The 18,086-nt window shown below is 35.2% G+C and overlaps 1 protein-coding gene across 5 annotated transcripts in view; it reads right to left on the minus strand.

Annotated features, from left to right (window-relative positions):
* The window catches only part of MRC1 (mannose receptor C-type 1), a 100,439-nt gene that overhangs the window by 42,152 nt on the left and 40,201 nt on the right, over positions 1–18,086 (minus strand). For all 5 annotated transcript variants that reach the window (XM_041766162.1, XM_041766160.1, XM_041766159.1 and 2 more), the window contains 4 exons: positions 17,464–17,649; positions 8,497–8,654; positions 6,588–6,698; positions 1,102–1,217 (listed from right to left, as the gene is read on the minus strand). In XM_041766162.1, the coding sequence (XP_041622096.1) occupies positions 1,102–1,217; positions 6,588–6,698; positions 8,497–8,654; positions 17,464–17,649 (571 nt within the window). The remainder of the gene's footprint in view (positions 1–1,101; positions 1,218–6,587; positions 6,699–8,496; positions 8,655–17,463; positions 17,650–18,086) is intronic.

The raw sequence follows: 18,086 nt of genomic DNA on the forward strand, positions 1-18,086 counted from the left end.
AATCAAATTTAACCACAGAGTTAGGGAGCTCCTGAATATAAATATCATAGAAAACACAAAGGAAAATAAACCCAAAATATAAAATATAGGGAAAATCTCTGCTCTGATAAACCAAAAGATCAATTACAATGCAGTTCAGAATATATTCCCATAGTACTTAAAGATGTAAAGTTCATCTTGTCATAAGATAAAAAGGATCTATGTTCAGATTTTCAGGCATTAGCATTATATGAGTATGCAACAATATATTAGGTATTTAATTGCACATGAAAAAAAGAATATGGTTGAAATACAAGCTCTTTTACAAAGACTATACAAATTCTATGATATCTTTTTTTTGTTTTTATCAAAGAATTTTTTTAAATATCAATAGCATTCTCTACATTTTATTGGGTGTGCCTTAAAAGGCCAATGGATATAACTTCTTGTATTAAAACACAACCTGTTTTTATCTTTTTATTACAAATCAAATGCACATTTTAAAATTTCTTTTAAGTTTCTTCAGTGCCTAATCCAGTGCTTTGTAAAGATTATGGGCAAAATAAATAAAAACTAAAACCTCAAAGATGGTTGGGATGCTAGAAATCAAAAGTTATATAAAATATCCTCTATGGCTATGTTATTTTTCTGGACCTAACAGTCTAACAAGCATAGCAAAGCAAAAAAGAAAGCACAGAAGGATATAAGGGAATAATAAAATATTCATTAAATCTCTATCACCTTTTTTGGTGCAGATAGTGGTAAGATAGAAAGCAGCATTTTTTGAACTAATAAGTTTTACTCAGTTTCCTTGCCTTAAAAAATTTGACATATACTAGATCAGAAAAAAGTCAGATCCACAAACTATGTTTACTAGAATATTAATAAATTGTCCTGAATATTGCTTTATAGTTCTAAAAGAAGCAAAATACTTTATAGTATTTACAAGTGAATAATTCAAATAAGAATATGATTTTTTTTAATGCTCCTACTTTTGCAAGCTATACCTCAGGATAGATCACATGTAACTTCCAGAAATTTAGAGCATGTTGATATTTAGGCTTCTCTGAAAACATTTCATTATTTGACATACGTTCAAATAAAATTAAAGTAGTTGCATACCTGTCTTCAATAGTTGTTAAGTAAGCCTTCTCATTTATACAGGTTTGGTTAGCTTCTGTAAATGTTGAAAGTGTGTGTCCAATCAAATAGCAGTAAAAACCATGTCTTTTCCAGCCCTGTTAATGGTATCAAGCAGATTATCATGGATACTGATTAAATAATATTATTTCAGTAATTCCTCTACCATGAAACATAAATTGATAAATAATAGGAGTATGTGGAGAACACAAATCTGGAAAATTAGAAATGCAATGAAAAATATTTATATGAATAAAGAAAACAGTAGTACATTGTTCCTCTTAGGACAAATTATGCCACAAAACTAGAGGCAGGACATTTACCCTCTCTACTCCTGTTACATCTTCCAACAAAAGTGATTTTTGAAATGCTTACTGAGGATCCTGAACAGAATGGTGAAGATTTCAGTGTTAGAATAAGTAACCACATGAAATAATTTGAGTAGCAAGCCTAGTTGCCTACTGAAGCTAAAAGTAGGTAGTTACTGTAAAGCTGTATCATCTGGTCCTAGGAGAATAATTATCACACTTATGGCAACATGATTCTGCATGGTTCTTCTCCCATACTTCAAACACACAGAAATGCTAAATAAAAACATAACAATAAAAAAAATCCATGCATGAGGAAACCTTAAGGAACCAAAAACATATAGAAAACTAAAATGGTAGCATGGGAAATACTCAAGCTGAGACTGTAGTCGTCCTGTCATGTACCAGACCTAGACTAGGGTCCTAGGGTCTCAGGGTAGGGGTACTAAATGTCCATATAAATGAGGGTATTTGGCTATCAGCCCACCTGAGGCAGGGAAATGGGACTGAAGTCCTTACATAAAGATCATACTGACTGGGGTGCCTCGGTGGCTCAGTCAGATAAGTGGCTGACTCCTAATTTCAGCTCAAGCCATGATCTCAGGGCCCTGGGATCAAGCCCTGTGTTGGGTTCTGCACTCAATGGGGAGTCTTCTTGAGAATTCTCTCTCCCTCTGCCCTTCCCCCCACCCACTTGAGCGCTCTCTTCCTCTCTCTCTCTCTCAAATAAATGATTTTTTTTTAAAAGATGACACCCACTAAGGGGAGCCCCTCCAGGAAAGTAGAGTGAGAAAACTATATTCACAGAACCAAGCAGTGGCAGATTCTTGTCATCTGCCTGGGCTTCTAGGTACAGGAAAAAAAATTCTTCAGTTAAAAATAGTGATTATGTGTCAGAGATGGGTGCTGGTCCCAACTTGTCATTGTTCACGTTGTATTAGAATCCACAGCCAAATCATAAAATAAATCTTGGTTTACAAAAAGAGAAATTCCTCGGCACTCAGGTAAGTAAAATGCACAACTGAAATATTTCTGCAATACAGGTCATGTATGACTATGACATTTGAGGTGTAGGGTGGAGATGAGATGGGGACTAATCACAGTTGAAATTATCAACCATGTGAGGCTCATTTTAAGGGAAAGTCAGCAATGTAACATAATAAAACAATTTGGAAAGAATATAAAAATAAGCATGTTTCTAATGATTTAACAAAAGAAGGCAAAAAGAAGCAGAACCAATAATGAAAGATCAAAATGCTATGAAAAAAGAACAAAAGGATCTGAACACACAAAAAATAGAATTTCTAGAAAAGAAAAAATATAAAGTTAGAAACACAATGACCAGATTAAATATAGAAAATGTGGCTTAGTCAATCAAATGAATGCATCAGAGAGATGAACAAATGAAAAGAGATTTTAAAAGCATGAAGAGAAAACAAAATACAATGAGAAGTTTCAAAATCAACCTAAGAAAAGTTTCAGAATCACTGTATAAAATTAATGACTGATGATTTTCAAGAATTAAAAGAAAGAGACAAATTCCAAAAATGAAGAAGCACATGGAGTACCAAACAGAAGAAAATAAATCCGAATTTCAACATATTGTACTAAAAGCCTGCAGAATGACAAAGACGATGAGGAGATCTTAAAATCAGAGAGAAGATACAGAGTCCCCACTTTTAAAAAAAGAAGAATTAGTCAAATAACAGGAATTCCGATGGCAAAAATAAAGGCCAGGAGAAAATGAAACGACGTATACACAGAACTCTCTGAAAACTACTGTCAACCTAGCATTTTAAAAGAACCTACCTAAGTTATTATGTAAGATGAAGAGGGATCAAAACATTTTCAGATAAAGACAGAGAGTTTTCTACTCCCATATCACTGGTGAAAAAAATCACTAAAATATTTACTTTGGCAAGAAGGAGTTTAAATCAGGAGGAAGTGGACTAAAAGTCTACACTGAGCAAAGAAACCAATAGATGCCTTAGTGAATCCAGGTCTAAATGCTTGTAGGAATAGCAAAGATAACTAATTGCAGGTGGGAGGTTAAAGAATGGGAAATTAACAAGATGTATAGTTTAGTTAACATATTGAATCCATGTCAGTTACCTAGCTGTGATCCTGTACTCTAATTACATAAGGGGTTCTCACTGGAGGGAGCAGAGTAGATGGCACAGGGGAATTTTCTGTACTCTCTTTTACAGTTCCTTGGGAGTGTAACATTAATTCCAAGTTAAAAAAAATTTTTTATGTTTACGTGGAATAATAAACTTCATTTTGTTCAGGAAGCTGAGAGAGATGCTGCTTAACTTCAAGTCAGAAATGTGTGTTAAAAACAGAAGGTTAACCATTAAAAAAAATTAGAAGTGGAATATGATTCCCATACGTGTAGAGAAGGAAAATGTGATAAAAACATTCCATAGAACCAGTGGAATGTAAGAAAGCACACACCAGAAAGGAAAGAAAACAGAATGGTAAACAAAATAAAGCACAAAATAAGATGCTAGAAACAAATACATGAGTATCCAAAAAAAAAAAAAAAAATCTAAACTCATGTTTGCCCGGAAAAAGCCAGAGTTCCTCCAATTAGATTTTAAAAAATTAAAATGCAGATACATATTTACAAGAGCCATTCCATGACATAGAATGATTAAAAAGAACTAGTTGGAAAAAAGAGATTCTAAGAAAATACCAAGCAAAAGATAGCTTCTGTGGGCATATTAATATTATTTAAAATTGATTTTACAGTTAAAAAAGCATTATAAATAAGGAAAGTAATTGCATAATTAAAGGATGGATGTATCAGGAAGATATAACACAGACTAAAGTATATAAAACAAAAACTGACAGAATTGCAAGGAGAATATTTTGTCGAACAGACAAAATATTAGGAATATAGAACATCTGAATAATATAAATTAACTTTTTATCTAGTCCATATCTATAGACCCCTGAAGCCAACAATCAAAGATCATCCTGTTCAAATACACTGAATATGTACAAAAACTATGAATTAGATCATAAAGTCTCAACAAGTAATAACCAAACCTTTATATGATCACAATGCAGTGAAATTAAAATCAACAGTTTCTAACTATTTAGAAACTAAAAACCAAAATTCCCATCCCTACCACCAAAGTGCCACCAATATCAACACACACATAAACACTTCTAAATAATTCAAGGATCAAAGAAATCTTAATGGAAATCAAAAATATTTGGAAGTGAATCATAATGAAAGCACTAGACAAGAAAATTTGGTTGATTGGTCCACGGTTCCAAGTTCATCTCTAATTTCTGTATGTCACATCCATTAATCCCACCATTTAAAGTTCCTGATATAATTTCAGATTTCATACTCATCTGTAAGATTCCTTGTCAGCCTGGCAGAGGGAACGTCTGCATAAAGTGGCTTAGCATTTGTATCTGTCAGATATCCTGAAATATCAGAGACTCAGGACCTCACAAAGGTAGCAATGAATTGAAAACTGAATCCCAGATCTGTAGAACACATCTGCGGCTTTGAATTCTCACAAAGATCCCCACACCACGAAGTGCCCAGGCACAGATTAGAAAATAAATAAATTTTAAAAAATCTTGTTATCTTCCTTTGCTAGTGAGTGGATTTTTTGCTGTTATTGTTGTTGTTCCAGTCTTCTCAGCTCTCTAAGGAAGCCACCTATCACAGGTATTTTTAATCTGGTCAAATTATTTAATGTCTCTGAGCTTCACTTTCCTCTTCTAACTAGGAACATAATATTTATCCTTTAAGATAATTAACTGTATTCAACAAACAGTTGTAGATATTTTATTTTTCTTATTACCACCTTAATGATTAAATTGGATTTTATCAGACATTGTAGATATGACAATTACTAGACTATACATATAACTTATTATACATAGAAACTATTACATGTATACAGACTTTGATCCATTGTACAGAAGTAATAACATCTAAGGATTTTTTATTATTTATAGAAAATTACAACAATATACACACTCCTGTATATCCATCCCTATGATTAGACAAAGAATATATAAGTACACTGGTAGTGAAACCAGTAATCTCAGTGTAGAGACATAGGGTTGGGAGACCAGAGTTCTAGCCTTGCTTCTGTCATTCTAAGAAAGTCATGGCTTCCCTGGGCTGAATTCCCAGAGCATAATAATTAAAGGGGGGATTTTGATTATCACAGAGATATCGTGAACTAGCTCTGATTTTCTGTGTCTGCTCAATGTTTCTTTATGATTTATTTGGACAGTTCTAAATTATGTTTCATGAACTCTCAGCCTTCTGGTGTTTGTTTATAAGATGATCTGATCACAACATGACATGCTTGGAAAGAAAATTAGTTTCTACTTTATTTTTATCCAAGAGAAGTGAGAAAGGTAAAAAAGGGGAAGACAAGCAACTCAGCAGTTAAACAGGAAAATGATAACCATACACCCTGTATTTTGTAGTTTCTGGATGCTTTTAGAAATTGTTTCACAGAGATCATTTACTTCAACCTCAAAGAATTATAAGAGCTGCAGGGAGGTAGTATTAGCTGACATACAAGTGGGGACAAGTGGGGACAAAGCATGCCAATAACTTGGCATGGCTTTATAACTGGCTACTACCAGCTAATCTGATCCCCTGCTTCCCACTGCAGGGATCTACGGGAAGAATCCCTATCAGAAGCAGCACCCTCAGAAATATTATAAATGGAGAAAATCACAGGACAGTTTGTTATCCAAAACTTCCAGTTATCTATGGGAAATGTTTCTACAAGCCATAGGATCACTGACTACCAATGCCTCAATGACCCTTCTTCCATGACTATAACTCACTATAGTCTCATTGCCCTCACCAGGCTCCATAGAAGTATGGTTTTATTTTCTGTTCTCATTCCCCCATTTGGGGCAGGAGAATTGCCATGATGTTCTTTAAGCTGCTACTGACCACATGCACCTGTATTACCTGTAGAAGACACCCAAAGATGCTTTTGGGGAGAACAATGATACCAAACACTAATGATAACCCATTGGATGGTTAAACAGTTAGAACACATGGCTACCTAGACAATAATAAAGCACTTTCACAGCCAAAAAATAAAGCCAAGGCATCACATAATATTTTCTACTCTGAAGTTATTGTGCATGTTCTATACTCACTTTCTGGCAGCCTGTTTCTGCTTTCACTGTTCCTGTGGGCTGGGTTTGAGATTTCATCTTACAGATGTAGTCAAGAGGCCTCTCGCAGGCTCGATCTGCCCAGTACCCATCCTGCAGAAAGCAAAGAGAAAAACAATGAATGATTATCAGTTGTTTGGCTCTGAGGCTGTTTCCTTACAATCAGGCCTCAGGAAAAAAAATAAATAAAAAGGTTCTTAAGAGAAAAATGGTATCTCTGAAAGGAAAGGTAAATTCACATTTAATAAGTGAATAGCAAATTTGATTCTGGCTGCAAAGATGTGAAAAGAGATTGCAGCCCCAATGTGTTTTTCTATTTTGGCTGTCCATGCCACTGTAGAGTAGAGGGATCTAAAGAGAAACTAAGAAAAGATTGTAAGCTCTTAAGTTATGGTGTCAAAAGAAGGTCTATACACAGCCTCTTCTATCAGCTGCTTTCAAGTGAACCGAGAACCTGGAAAGCCATCCAGAAAAACTCCCTTCCAAATGCGTCAAACTTCAAAACACATCTGAAAACATGCATATCTCCTCCTTTTTCTGATTCATTTTATTTTTATTTATTTTTAATTTTTTTTTAAATTTTTATTTATTTATGATAGTCACAGAGAGACAGAGAGAGAGGCAGAGACATAGGCAGAGGGAGAAACAGGCTCCATGCACCGGGAGCCTGATGTGGGATTCGATCCCGGGTCTCCAGGATCGCGCCCTGGGCCAAAGGCAAGCGCCAAACCACTACGCCACCCAGGGATCCCTTCTGATTCATTTTAATGGGTATCCTCCTGAATCTAAAGCTCCGCCTCCCACTTTGCTTCAGACTCCAACTTCTCTCCCTACCTTAGAGACTTCACATCACAATGGCTTCTCCTCTGCTTCACATAACTATTAACCACTTTGGAAATGTTTTCTGTATTGTCTGCCTCTGATTCCTTATTCCTCACTCAGTTGCAACCTGCTGCCGTTTGGTACTCAACTTTCAGCCAGAGTAATTATTTTTAAATTGAAAAATCGGTCTTGCCACTCCTGAGCTAAGGCATATTTGTTCAGTGTCAACACTCACTAGTATTCCTACCCACCCTGCGTCTTACTCCTTGCTTTCAGCCATACTATTCTTCAGTTCCTTACAATGATGCTTTCTGGTTTCCTCTTCCTAGGACCCACTTCTTCCTATCCTTTCAATAGTTAATGCCTACTCTTTTCTTTAGCTTTCAATTAATCACAATGAAAACCACCCCAATGATGAAATAGCCTCTAATACTTACTGAACAGTAGGTTTGGGCCAGTCACTGTGCTTGTTCTATGCATCAACCCATTTAATCCTTTGCCCATCATTAAGTTGGGTACAATTATTATGCCTATCTTATAAATGAGAAAAATAAGCCATGCATCAAAACCCAGCCTCTTAGCCACCATGTTCATCATCCATTAGCAAAAGATAATTTGATGATATTCTTTAGTCACTAAAGTCGTATTTAAGGACATGGAAGCAATCTTCTCATATTTGACATCTCCATGTAACCTAAAAGAACAAATGTAGCTCTCCAAGTACAGACTGCAGACTGTGGTAGGTAGAATAGACTTAAGTACATCTACTCAGAGCAATCAGTCAGAAATAGAACCAAGCTCTCATTTGACCAGTCAAGCTCTATATATTGCCATTTAGAACCCAGCACAGGAACAATATGAATATGGGTTATTGGTTAATTTCACCCTTGAACTGAATGTTTCTGTCTCTTGCTTTTTTGTCCCCTTAAAAATTTGACCTTGCTAAATAACTGAAATGTAGATAGATCACCTAGACTAGAAACAATCTAAATGATTATATGAGTGAGTGAGGCAGGAGGGAAAATACCTTCAGGCTTTTGCTAGGTATCAGCAAATACAGTTGCCCTACCTTGCCTTTCATGACGACACAATCTTCCTGCCTGTTGTTTTCATGGCTTGGTTCCCCACGAAGCCATTTAGTAAATGTTACAGGGGTCCCATCACTCCACTCAAAATACATTTGAATCTTGATGTCATTTAAGCCGATCCATAACTCATCATTTGGCTCTAAACAGGAAGAAAAACAGAAAAGTAACATACACATGTTTTCTTTCCAAAAATCAGGAGGTTATCAGGAAAGGAAGGCCCCTGTTTTATTAACAGATAATAATATTCTAATATAATAGAATATAATATTCCCTTAATATTATAACAGATAAAAGAGCATCCTCTTGAGTGTTAATCTGAGTTGCCTACTACATTTTATGTTGTCAATATTAGTTTACACAATGTATTCTTTATATTATGAATGGAACTTTATTCTTTTATTGTGTGAGTATAACTTATATCTCATGGCAGTTGCTAAAATGAAGCTGAAGTTGATCCATCATTATTCCCTATTTTGTGAAGTTACTTTTTTGGTTATAAATAACTTTCCATATCTACTGCACTCTCAGTGTTGGATATATGATAACTTCCTTATATATTAATCTATTTGACTGTTATTAAACTCATGAATGTTTTAAAGTACTATTAAAAACCACTTCTAGGGATGCCTGGGTGGCTCAGCAGTTTGGCGCCTGCCTTCGGCCCAGGGCATGATCCTGGAGTCCCGGGATCAAGTTCCACGTCGGGCTCCCTGCATGGAACTTGCTTCTCCCTCTGCCTATGTCTCTGCCTCTCTCTGTGTGTATATCTCTCATGAATAAATAAATAAAATCTGTAAAAAAAAAACACTTCTATTTTATTACTATGCTATTTTGAAGAACATATTGGGTGTTCCCATTAAAGCTCAATATCTATAATAGGAGTGAGAAGATATATAAACTGAGGGGTTGAACTGTCTCTCCTGACATTTGGGACTTATTTATTAGTCTATAAATATAAATGAATATGAAGTCATTTTCACTATAAAATACCAGAAAAAGTTCAAACAACAAGCAAAGGTTAAAACAAAAACAACCAGGTACAGATATAAGATGTGACCATTTTGTTTTATTCTATGAAGAACATTGATGATCTTATCTGTAGTTAAAATTCTAAAAATTCTAAATGTTTTAACTAAAATGGGATAAAATTTAAGGCCTAAGCTTTCATGGCTAGAAACATATATATTTGCAAATTCAAAAAAAGAAAGAATAGACAATGTCTATTTAGTTTGTACTATTGGAAATGTCATTATGAATGTCTGACTTATGTTCTTTACATGGTAAAAATAAAATTACTTGCCAAAGGATTATAAAGATGATGTTGCAGTAGAAAATGAGAAAAATGCCATACCATATAGGAATTTCCCTAAATGGTTTCATCTCTTCCTCCTAAAAGTTGTCACTCAACTTTGCTTTTGGAGAAGTCCATAATTGGCCCATTGCCAGCCCCAGCAGATGTTTCCAGTGCCATGAAGCATGAATGACATCGCCAGGATGATCCCCTTTTCCTTTCACTTAATTTGGCAGATCATGATCTTTTGGGCAGAAAATATAAGCTTCAAAATGACCTCATGTGCCCTTCCAGGATTTAGGTTGAAGACTAATAAAAATGTAAACTCTCTATAAACATTTTTTCTCACTAAATTGTGCACCTCCCTCTAGTTTTTATAATTCCTAAGCACAATCTAGATTCTATAAAAATACACAATACACAAGTTTAAAAAGTTGTTAGACAAATTGTTATGAATCAGTTAGGGAAGCTGTCTTAGTTGATATAGTCATAACTTATGTGGGCAAGTGTCAATTTCTCCATTGTGTTTCCACAATTAATACAAAGATATTTTTTACAAAGAGATATTGTCTCAACTACTTAAAGAGTCTTCTAGGCTTTTGATTTAGAAACAATAATTTTGTTTACCTTTACTTTTATTTGTTTTTATCTATATTATTGTTACTGTTTTAAATAAATCAGCCTATCAACAATAAAGAAGGGAAGATTTCCCAGTGAAAATGTATTAATTCCTAATCTGAATTGTAGAACAACCTTTGCCAGAGGCAGCTCCAAACAGCAGCATATGAAGATCCTGAACTCAACTCTTCCAATGGATACAACAAATCTATAGCTACCTATGGAACAATTCCTCTGAAAGGAACCTGACAGCTAGCTGAACCACTATTCTACAACAAAAGGTAAAAAGGCCATGTTGAGATGGCTAGGAGAAGCAGAGACTTAGTCCTGCCAAAAACCCACAAGGGTGTAGTGACCCACCATCAGGAGGGGTCTCACAAATATGGAACTCCTTCCTAAGGAGCAAGGAATTTGTGTCTCACATCAGGCACCCCAACTCTCAGGATGTGTACTAGAAATGAGACCCCAAAACATCTGGTTTTGAAAACCAGTGGGGCTCAAATCCAAGAGAACCATAGGGTTGTCAGAACAGAGGTCTCACATGCAGTGGCACTCAACCCAAAGCCCAAGGCAAAAGCAGCAGTTCCTAGACCATATTCAAAGGAGATTCATTTGCTAATCTTAAAAATTGCCGGGGGGAGGGGGGGGCAAAAGTCTGTTGAAATCTCTCCAGAGAAAACAGTGCAGAAAGGCACCATTCTTACATTCTTCCTCTACTTTGCTAGTGTGGGGACTTAATAGGTGCTATTTTTGCACTATCAATCTAATCAGGTAATGCCATTCCATCACACTGATGCTGTAGCCCTGCCAGAGGCAGTAGGTGAGGGCCCCACACCTCCTTCCACTACTACAGCCCCCTCCCAAAAACAGCAAGCAGCACTTTACCTCCCTACATCCCTTCAATGCACAGCCCACACAAAGGATGCCCCTTGAGTCCTAGGCTTTGGTAGCCAGAGTGGGGGGACTGTCTCTGGGCCCCGCAAGTCTGAAATATTGGAGAGACAATTCAAGAAACAGCTAATGATTAAAGCAAAGTTAGATGGTAAGGATCATCACCCACACAGGGCCACCACTTTAAGACAGAGAGGTAGCTGATTCCTGACACACAGAATCCAACAGAGAGTTAGACAAATTGTAGAAACAGAGGAATATGTTCCAAGTTTTTTTTTAAATGAAACTCCAGAAAAAACTTAAAGAAATGGAAATAAATAATTTACATATACAGAATATTCCATTCCCAAACAGCTGAATATATAGTCTTCTCAAGTACACAAGGAATCTGCTCAAAGATAGGTCACATGTGAGGCCACAAAATAAGTCTCAATAAATTTAAGAATACTGAAATCATATCAAGCATTTTTTCAACCACAATGGTATAAAACTAGAAATCAACTACAAAAAGGATACAAGAAAAAATCAGGAATAAATTGAGATTTAAAAAAAAAAATGCTGCTGAAAAATCAATAAGGTAGTAAAAAGATTAAAGGAGAAATCAAAAAATACCTTTAGACAAATGAAATGTAAATAAACATATCAAAATCTATGGGATACAGCAAAAACATTCTAAGAGGGAAGTTCACAGCAATACAAAGTTCCTACCTCAAGAAAAAAGAAAAATCTCAAATAAATGATCTAACTCTACACCTAAAGGAACTAGAAAAAGAAGAAAAAAATGAAGCCCAAAGTTAGTAGAAGGAAGGAAATAATAAAGATCAGAACAAAAATAAGTGAGAAACTAAAAAGGCAACAAAAAGACCAATGAAACTAAGAGTTAGTTCTTTGAAAAGATAAACAAAACTGACAAACTTTTAGTTAGATTCAATCAGATAAAAAGAAAGGTGCAAATAAATAAAAATAGAAATGAAAGAGGAAAAATTACAACTGATACCAAAGAAATACAAAGTATCATAAGAGACTACTGTGAGTAATTATATTCCTACAAATTAGACAACTCAGAAGAAGTGGATAATTCCTAGATATATACAATCTTCCAAGACTGGACATGAAGAAACAGAAAATAGAAAATCTGAACAGACCAATTACTAGTAAAAAGACTGAATCAGTAATCAAAAGAAAAAAAAAAAAAACAGCAAACTGAAGTCCAAGATCAGATGGCTTCACCAGTGAATTCTACCAAACATTCAAAGAAGACTTAAAACTTATTTTTCTCAACTCTTCCAAAAAATTGAATAGGAAAGAAAACTCTCAAACTTATTTTATGAGACCTGTATTACCTTGATACCAAAATCAAAGGCATCACAAAAAAAAAAAAAAAAAAAAAGAATCCCTGATGAACACAGAAGCAAAAATCCTCAACAAAATGTTAGCAAACAGAAATCAACAATGCCTTAAAAGGATCAAATACCACGATCAAATGGGATTTATTTCAGGCATGTGAGGATGGTTCAGTATCTGCAAGTCAGTCAATGTAATACACCATCATTAACAAAATGAAAATCATATTATCATCTTGAGGCATCTGGGTGGCTCAATTAGTTAAGCATTAAACTATTGACTTTGGCTCAGTGTTTTGAGCTATTGGGCTCCATGCTGGATGTGGAACCTGCCTAAGATTGTCTCCCTTTCCTTCTGCCTCTCCCTCCACTCATGCTTGCTCTCTAAAAAAATTTTTAATTTAATTTTGAAATAATATCAATAGAGGCAGAAAAAGCAACTGAAAAATCAATATTTATTTATGATAAAATCTCTCAATCAATTGGAAATAAAATGTACCTTAACATAATAACACCATATATGGTGTGCCCATAACTAAGGTACTCAATAATAAAAAACTGAAGGCTTTTCCTTTAAAACAAGAAAAAGAGGGGCATCTGGGAGCCTCAGTGGTTGAGCATCTGCCTTTGGCTCAGGTCATGATCCTGGAGTCCTGGGATCAAGTCCTTAATCAGGCTCCCCATGGGAGCCTGTAATTTTTCCTCTTTCATTTCTATTTTTATTTATTTGCATTTTCTTTTTATCTGATTGAATCTAACTAAAGGTTTGCCAGTTTCGTTTATCTTTTCAAAAAACTAATTCTTAGTTTCATTGGTCTTTTTGTTGCCTTTTTAGTTTCTCCCTCTGCCTATATGTCTCTGTCTCTTTCTCTGTGTCTCTCATAAATAAATAAAATCTTTATTTAAAAAAAGAAAAAGAAAAGGATGCCCATTTTCCCCAGTTTTACTCAACATTATATTGGAAGTCTAGCCAGAGCAATTAGGCAGGAATAAGAAATAAAAGGTATCTAAATTAGAAAGGAAGAAGTAAAATTATCACTATTTGCAGCTGACATGATTTCATAGACAATTCTAAAGACTCCACCAAAAAATTGTTAAAATTAATAAACAAATTCAATAAAATTGCAGGATACAAAATTAATACATAAAACTTTGTTGCCTTTTAATATACTAACAATGAACTATAAGAAAGAGAAACTAAGAAAATAATTCCATTTCCAATTGCATCAAAAAGAATAAAATACCTAGGAATAATTTAAACAAAAAGGTAAAAGCCTTGTACACTGAAAATTATAAAACTTGATGAACGAAACTGAGGAAGAAACAAATAAATATAAAGATAGTCCATGTTCATGGATTGGAGAATTAATATTATAAAAAAAGTCCCTATTACCCAAAGTAACATATAGATTCAACGCAATCCCTATCAAAATATCAATGGCGTTTTTCACAGAAATATAATGAACCTAAAATTTGTATGGGACCACAAAAGATCCCAAAGAGCAAAAGCAATCTTGAAAAAGAACAGATGTAGAGGTATCACACTCCTAGATTTCAAACAATATTACAAAGCCAAAGTAATCAAAACAGCATGGTTTCAGCATAAAAGCAGACACACATCAATGGAACAGAATAATGAGCCTGGAAATAAACCAATGTATATATGGTCAATTAATTTACAACAAAGATGGTAAGAATATACTTTGAGGAAAGGACGGTCTCTTCAGTAAATTATGTTAGGAAAACTGGAAGCCACTTACAAAAGAATGAAAGAGGACCACTATCTTACACCATAAACACAAATTCATTCAAAATAAAGACTTAAATATAAACCCAGAAACCATAAAACTTCTAGAAAAAAAAACATAAACAGTAAGCTCCTTAACATTGCTTTTGGCAGTATTTTTTTGGCTCTGAGTCAAAAGACAATGGCAACAAAAGTAAAAATAAGTCAAATGGGACTACATCAAACTAAAAAGCTTCTGCTCAGCATAGGAAAGCATCAACAAAATGAAAAGGCAATCTACTGAATGGAAGAAGATATTTGCAGACCAAATGTTCATTAAGGGTTTATATCTAAACTATATAAAGAATTCATACAGTTCAATAACAAAAAAATCTGATTTAAAAATAGATAATGTGAATTGACATTTTTTCAAACAGTATATAGAGATGGCAAACAGACACATGAAAAGATGCTCAAAACCACCAGCCATCAGGGAAGTGCAAATTAAAACCATAATGAGATATTACCCAACATGTGTCAGGATGACTATTATCAAAAGGACAAGAAATAACAAGTGTCGACAATAATGTAGAGAAAAGGGAAACTTTGTGGGCTGTGGTAGGAGTATAAATCGGTGCAGCCACTATAGAAAACAATGTTGAGGTTCCTCAACAAGTTAAAAATAGGTCTGCCATATGATACAGTGATTCCGCTTCTGGGTATTTATCCAAAGAAAACACTAACTCAAAAAGACACATGCACCTCCAATATTCCTTGCAGCATTATGCACAATAGCCAAGATATAGAAATAGCCTAAGTGTCTGTCAATGGATGAATAAATGAAGAATACATTTCATATATATATTCCATTGTGTACACACACACACACACACACACACACACACACACACACACTGGAATACTACAAAACCATAAAAAAGATTAAAATCTTTCCATTTACAACAACATGGATGGATGGAGCTTGAGGGCATTATACTAAATGAAATCAGAGACAAATATCCTTTGATCTCACTTATATGTGAAATCTAAAAAAGCAAAACAAATGAATAAAATAAAACAAAACTCATAGATACAGAGACTGGATTTATGGTGGCCAGACGTCATGGTGGGAGGTTGTTGGGGGAAGATGGGTGAGAGGGTCTAGAAGTACAAATTTCAGGAACACCTGGGTGGCTCAGTCAGTTAAGGACCAGGTCATGAGCTCAAGGTCCAGGGATCGAGCCCTGTGTTAGGCTCCCCCACTCAGCAAGGAGCCGGCTTGTCCCTCTCCCCCTCCTCTCACTCATACTCTCTCCTTCTCTCAAATAAATAAATGAAATCTTTTTTTACAAAAAGATACAAACTTCCAACTATAAAATTAAAAAGTTATGGAGATGTAATTCACAGCATGGTGACCACAGTCAAAATTGGTAAATAGGTTTATTGTGGTGATCACTTTGGAATGAATACAAATGTGGCATCATTATGTTAGATATCTGAAACTAATAAAATGTATGTCAGCTATACTTCAATAAAAAAATAAATAAATGAAAGCAACCTTTGTCAGTCAACTTCCCTACATAACCACAGTAATAAACATAAGCTGCTTCTTTTACTATATCATGTTATATAAAGTAGAGAAAGATTTGCACTTTGGGTCTGTGGCATCTTAACTAATCTGTTTTCCAGATTCATTTGCAAACTTTATTACCTGCTGTAAGTATCATGACCTGGATGCTATGATATTATTCAGACATATCAGTCTTGATTACATTATTATCTTCTAGTCTGAATTCTCCAGAATGTGTAATTAGAGAATATGAAGAAGTTGTTTACAGGCTGCAGCAGGCTATTATCAGGGCCTATTAAATGGAGTCAAGTAGACAGAGGGGAAAGAATTCCGTTTGGCACAGGTGCTAGGAGCCCTGGTGTTTTGGGGTCTTTGCAAAGGCTCTCTGTGACTACTCTGCTAATTCCCATCTTTTGTCAACTGCTGAAAAACCCCTCCTGCATTCCCCCTGACTCCTATCAATTTTCAGGCAATAAGTGTCAGGAAGCCTCCCCCACCATTGCCACCATCCATTTCCTCTTGTTTTGCTGGCTGGAAATGAACAGCTGTCGCTAGTCAGCAGGCTCGAGGGGGAAGCACAAAATGAGCATCACTGAACCAGCAGGTACCCAAGTGCCAGTTAGCATTCGGTTCCTCCTCTCTTGCCTCCTCTTTGGGATAAGTGTTACCAGTTCATTTTTCTTTGTTTTCTGATAGAATCAATTTTTTAAAACCTTCCAGTATTTTGTTTAGTACATTCTCTGTATAATCTTTAAATTACATACCTAAAATCGAGGCATACCTTTCTTTAAGTTTAGGCCACCACCTAACCACCCCAATAAAATATCCTGTTTCTTTCACTGCTCAACACTGTAGCAGTACTAGCTAGGTCAATAAAGAAAATAAAATCCACAGTACAATCTGGCTCATTTAGAGATATTTCTGGTGAGAGAAACTATGGGTGTCAAAAAAGAAAATACGTACACACCAGTACTTCCAATAAATGAAATATTAATGACAAATTTAAGGTAGACTGTTCTGCATGCAGATTATATAGAAAAAATAATATTTTAAAAACTATATGTCAGTTGATTGTGTATTAAAAGAAAAAGAAGTCAAATTATCTCCTTGATAAAAGTTTTTAAAATTTTGGGTGCCTGAGTGGCACAGTAAATTGGGTGTCCAACTCTTGATTTGAGATCAGATCTTGGGTCCTGGAATCAAGCCCCCAGTTGGGCTCCCTGTTCAGCATGGAGGCTGTTTGGGGTTCTCTCTCCCTCTTCCCCTGCCTCTACTCATGCACTCTCTTTCTCTCTCTCTCTCTCTCAAATAAATAAAACCTTTTAAAAAAATTCTTTAAATTTCTAAACAATTTCTACTATGCATGATTAATATTTATTATATTTATCAAATAATCTCACTATTAATCTTCAATTATTAAATTAAATTTAACATTTATGATTAAATTTTCCAAGAGATGGGTGGAGAGTGGGGGAGAGCCAAGCATATTACTGTTATAAAGTTTCTCACCATATCCGAGCTGGGAAATGATAAAGTCAAATTCCTCGATGCTATGGACACTGGCTAGATCACCACCTTCCTTCCGACATGCAGTCAAGGCATCTCTTTGAATTTTCTTCTCTTTTCTATCAATCTTATAGCAGTGACCTGCATATGGCCACCACTGACTTGGACAGTTAGTAGGCACATCACTTTCTAGAGAAAAAAAAGAGTTTGGAAAACATTTAAAAGGGAAGATGTTTTTAAAAGTATAACAAAATTTTCTAAGCATTTAAAGGTAATGTTTACTTTTCCTTTTTGGCACACATACTCACAAATGATAACTAGGTGGAGACAGAGGGGCCGCCAATGAGCCACAGAAACCACAAGAGCATAAGCCAGCCACTGGTGCCTCTACACTGACCCACTGGCTCTGGCTTGTTTCAATGAGATGGCATATGATACTGTAGTGACCACAGAGCTTTAGATTCAGAAGTCTTTCAGTCAAACCTGAATGTGCCACAAGTTGTGTGATCTTGGGCAAGTCATAGCACATGAACTAAAGTATGTAAAAACATTTCAATAATGTCAATAACAATATTAATACGAAGCTATTCATCTTCACTGTGTTCTTCTGAACTAGAAAACACTTA

Source organism: Vulpes lagopus, chromosome 8 (assembly GCF_018345385.1).
Source record: "Vulpes lagopus strain Blue_001 chromosome 8, ASM1834538v1, whole genome shotgun sequence".
NCBI classification, from domain to species: Eukaryota; Metazoa; Chordata; class Mammalia; order Carnivora; family Canidae; genus Vulpes; species Vulpes lagopus.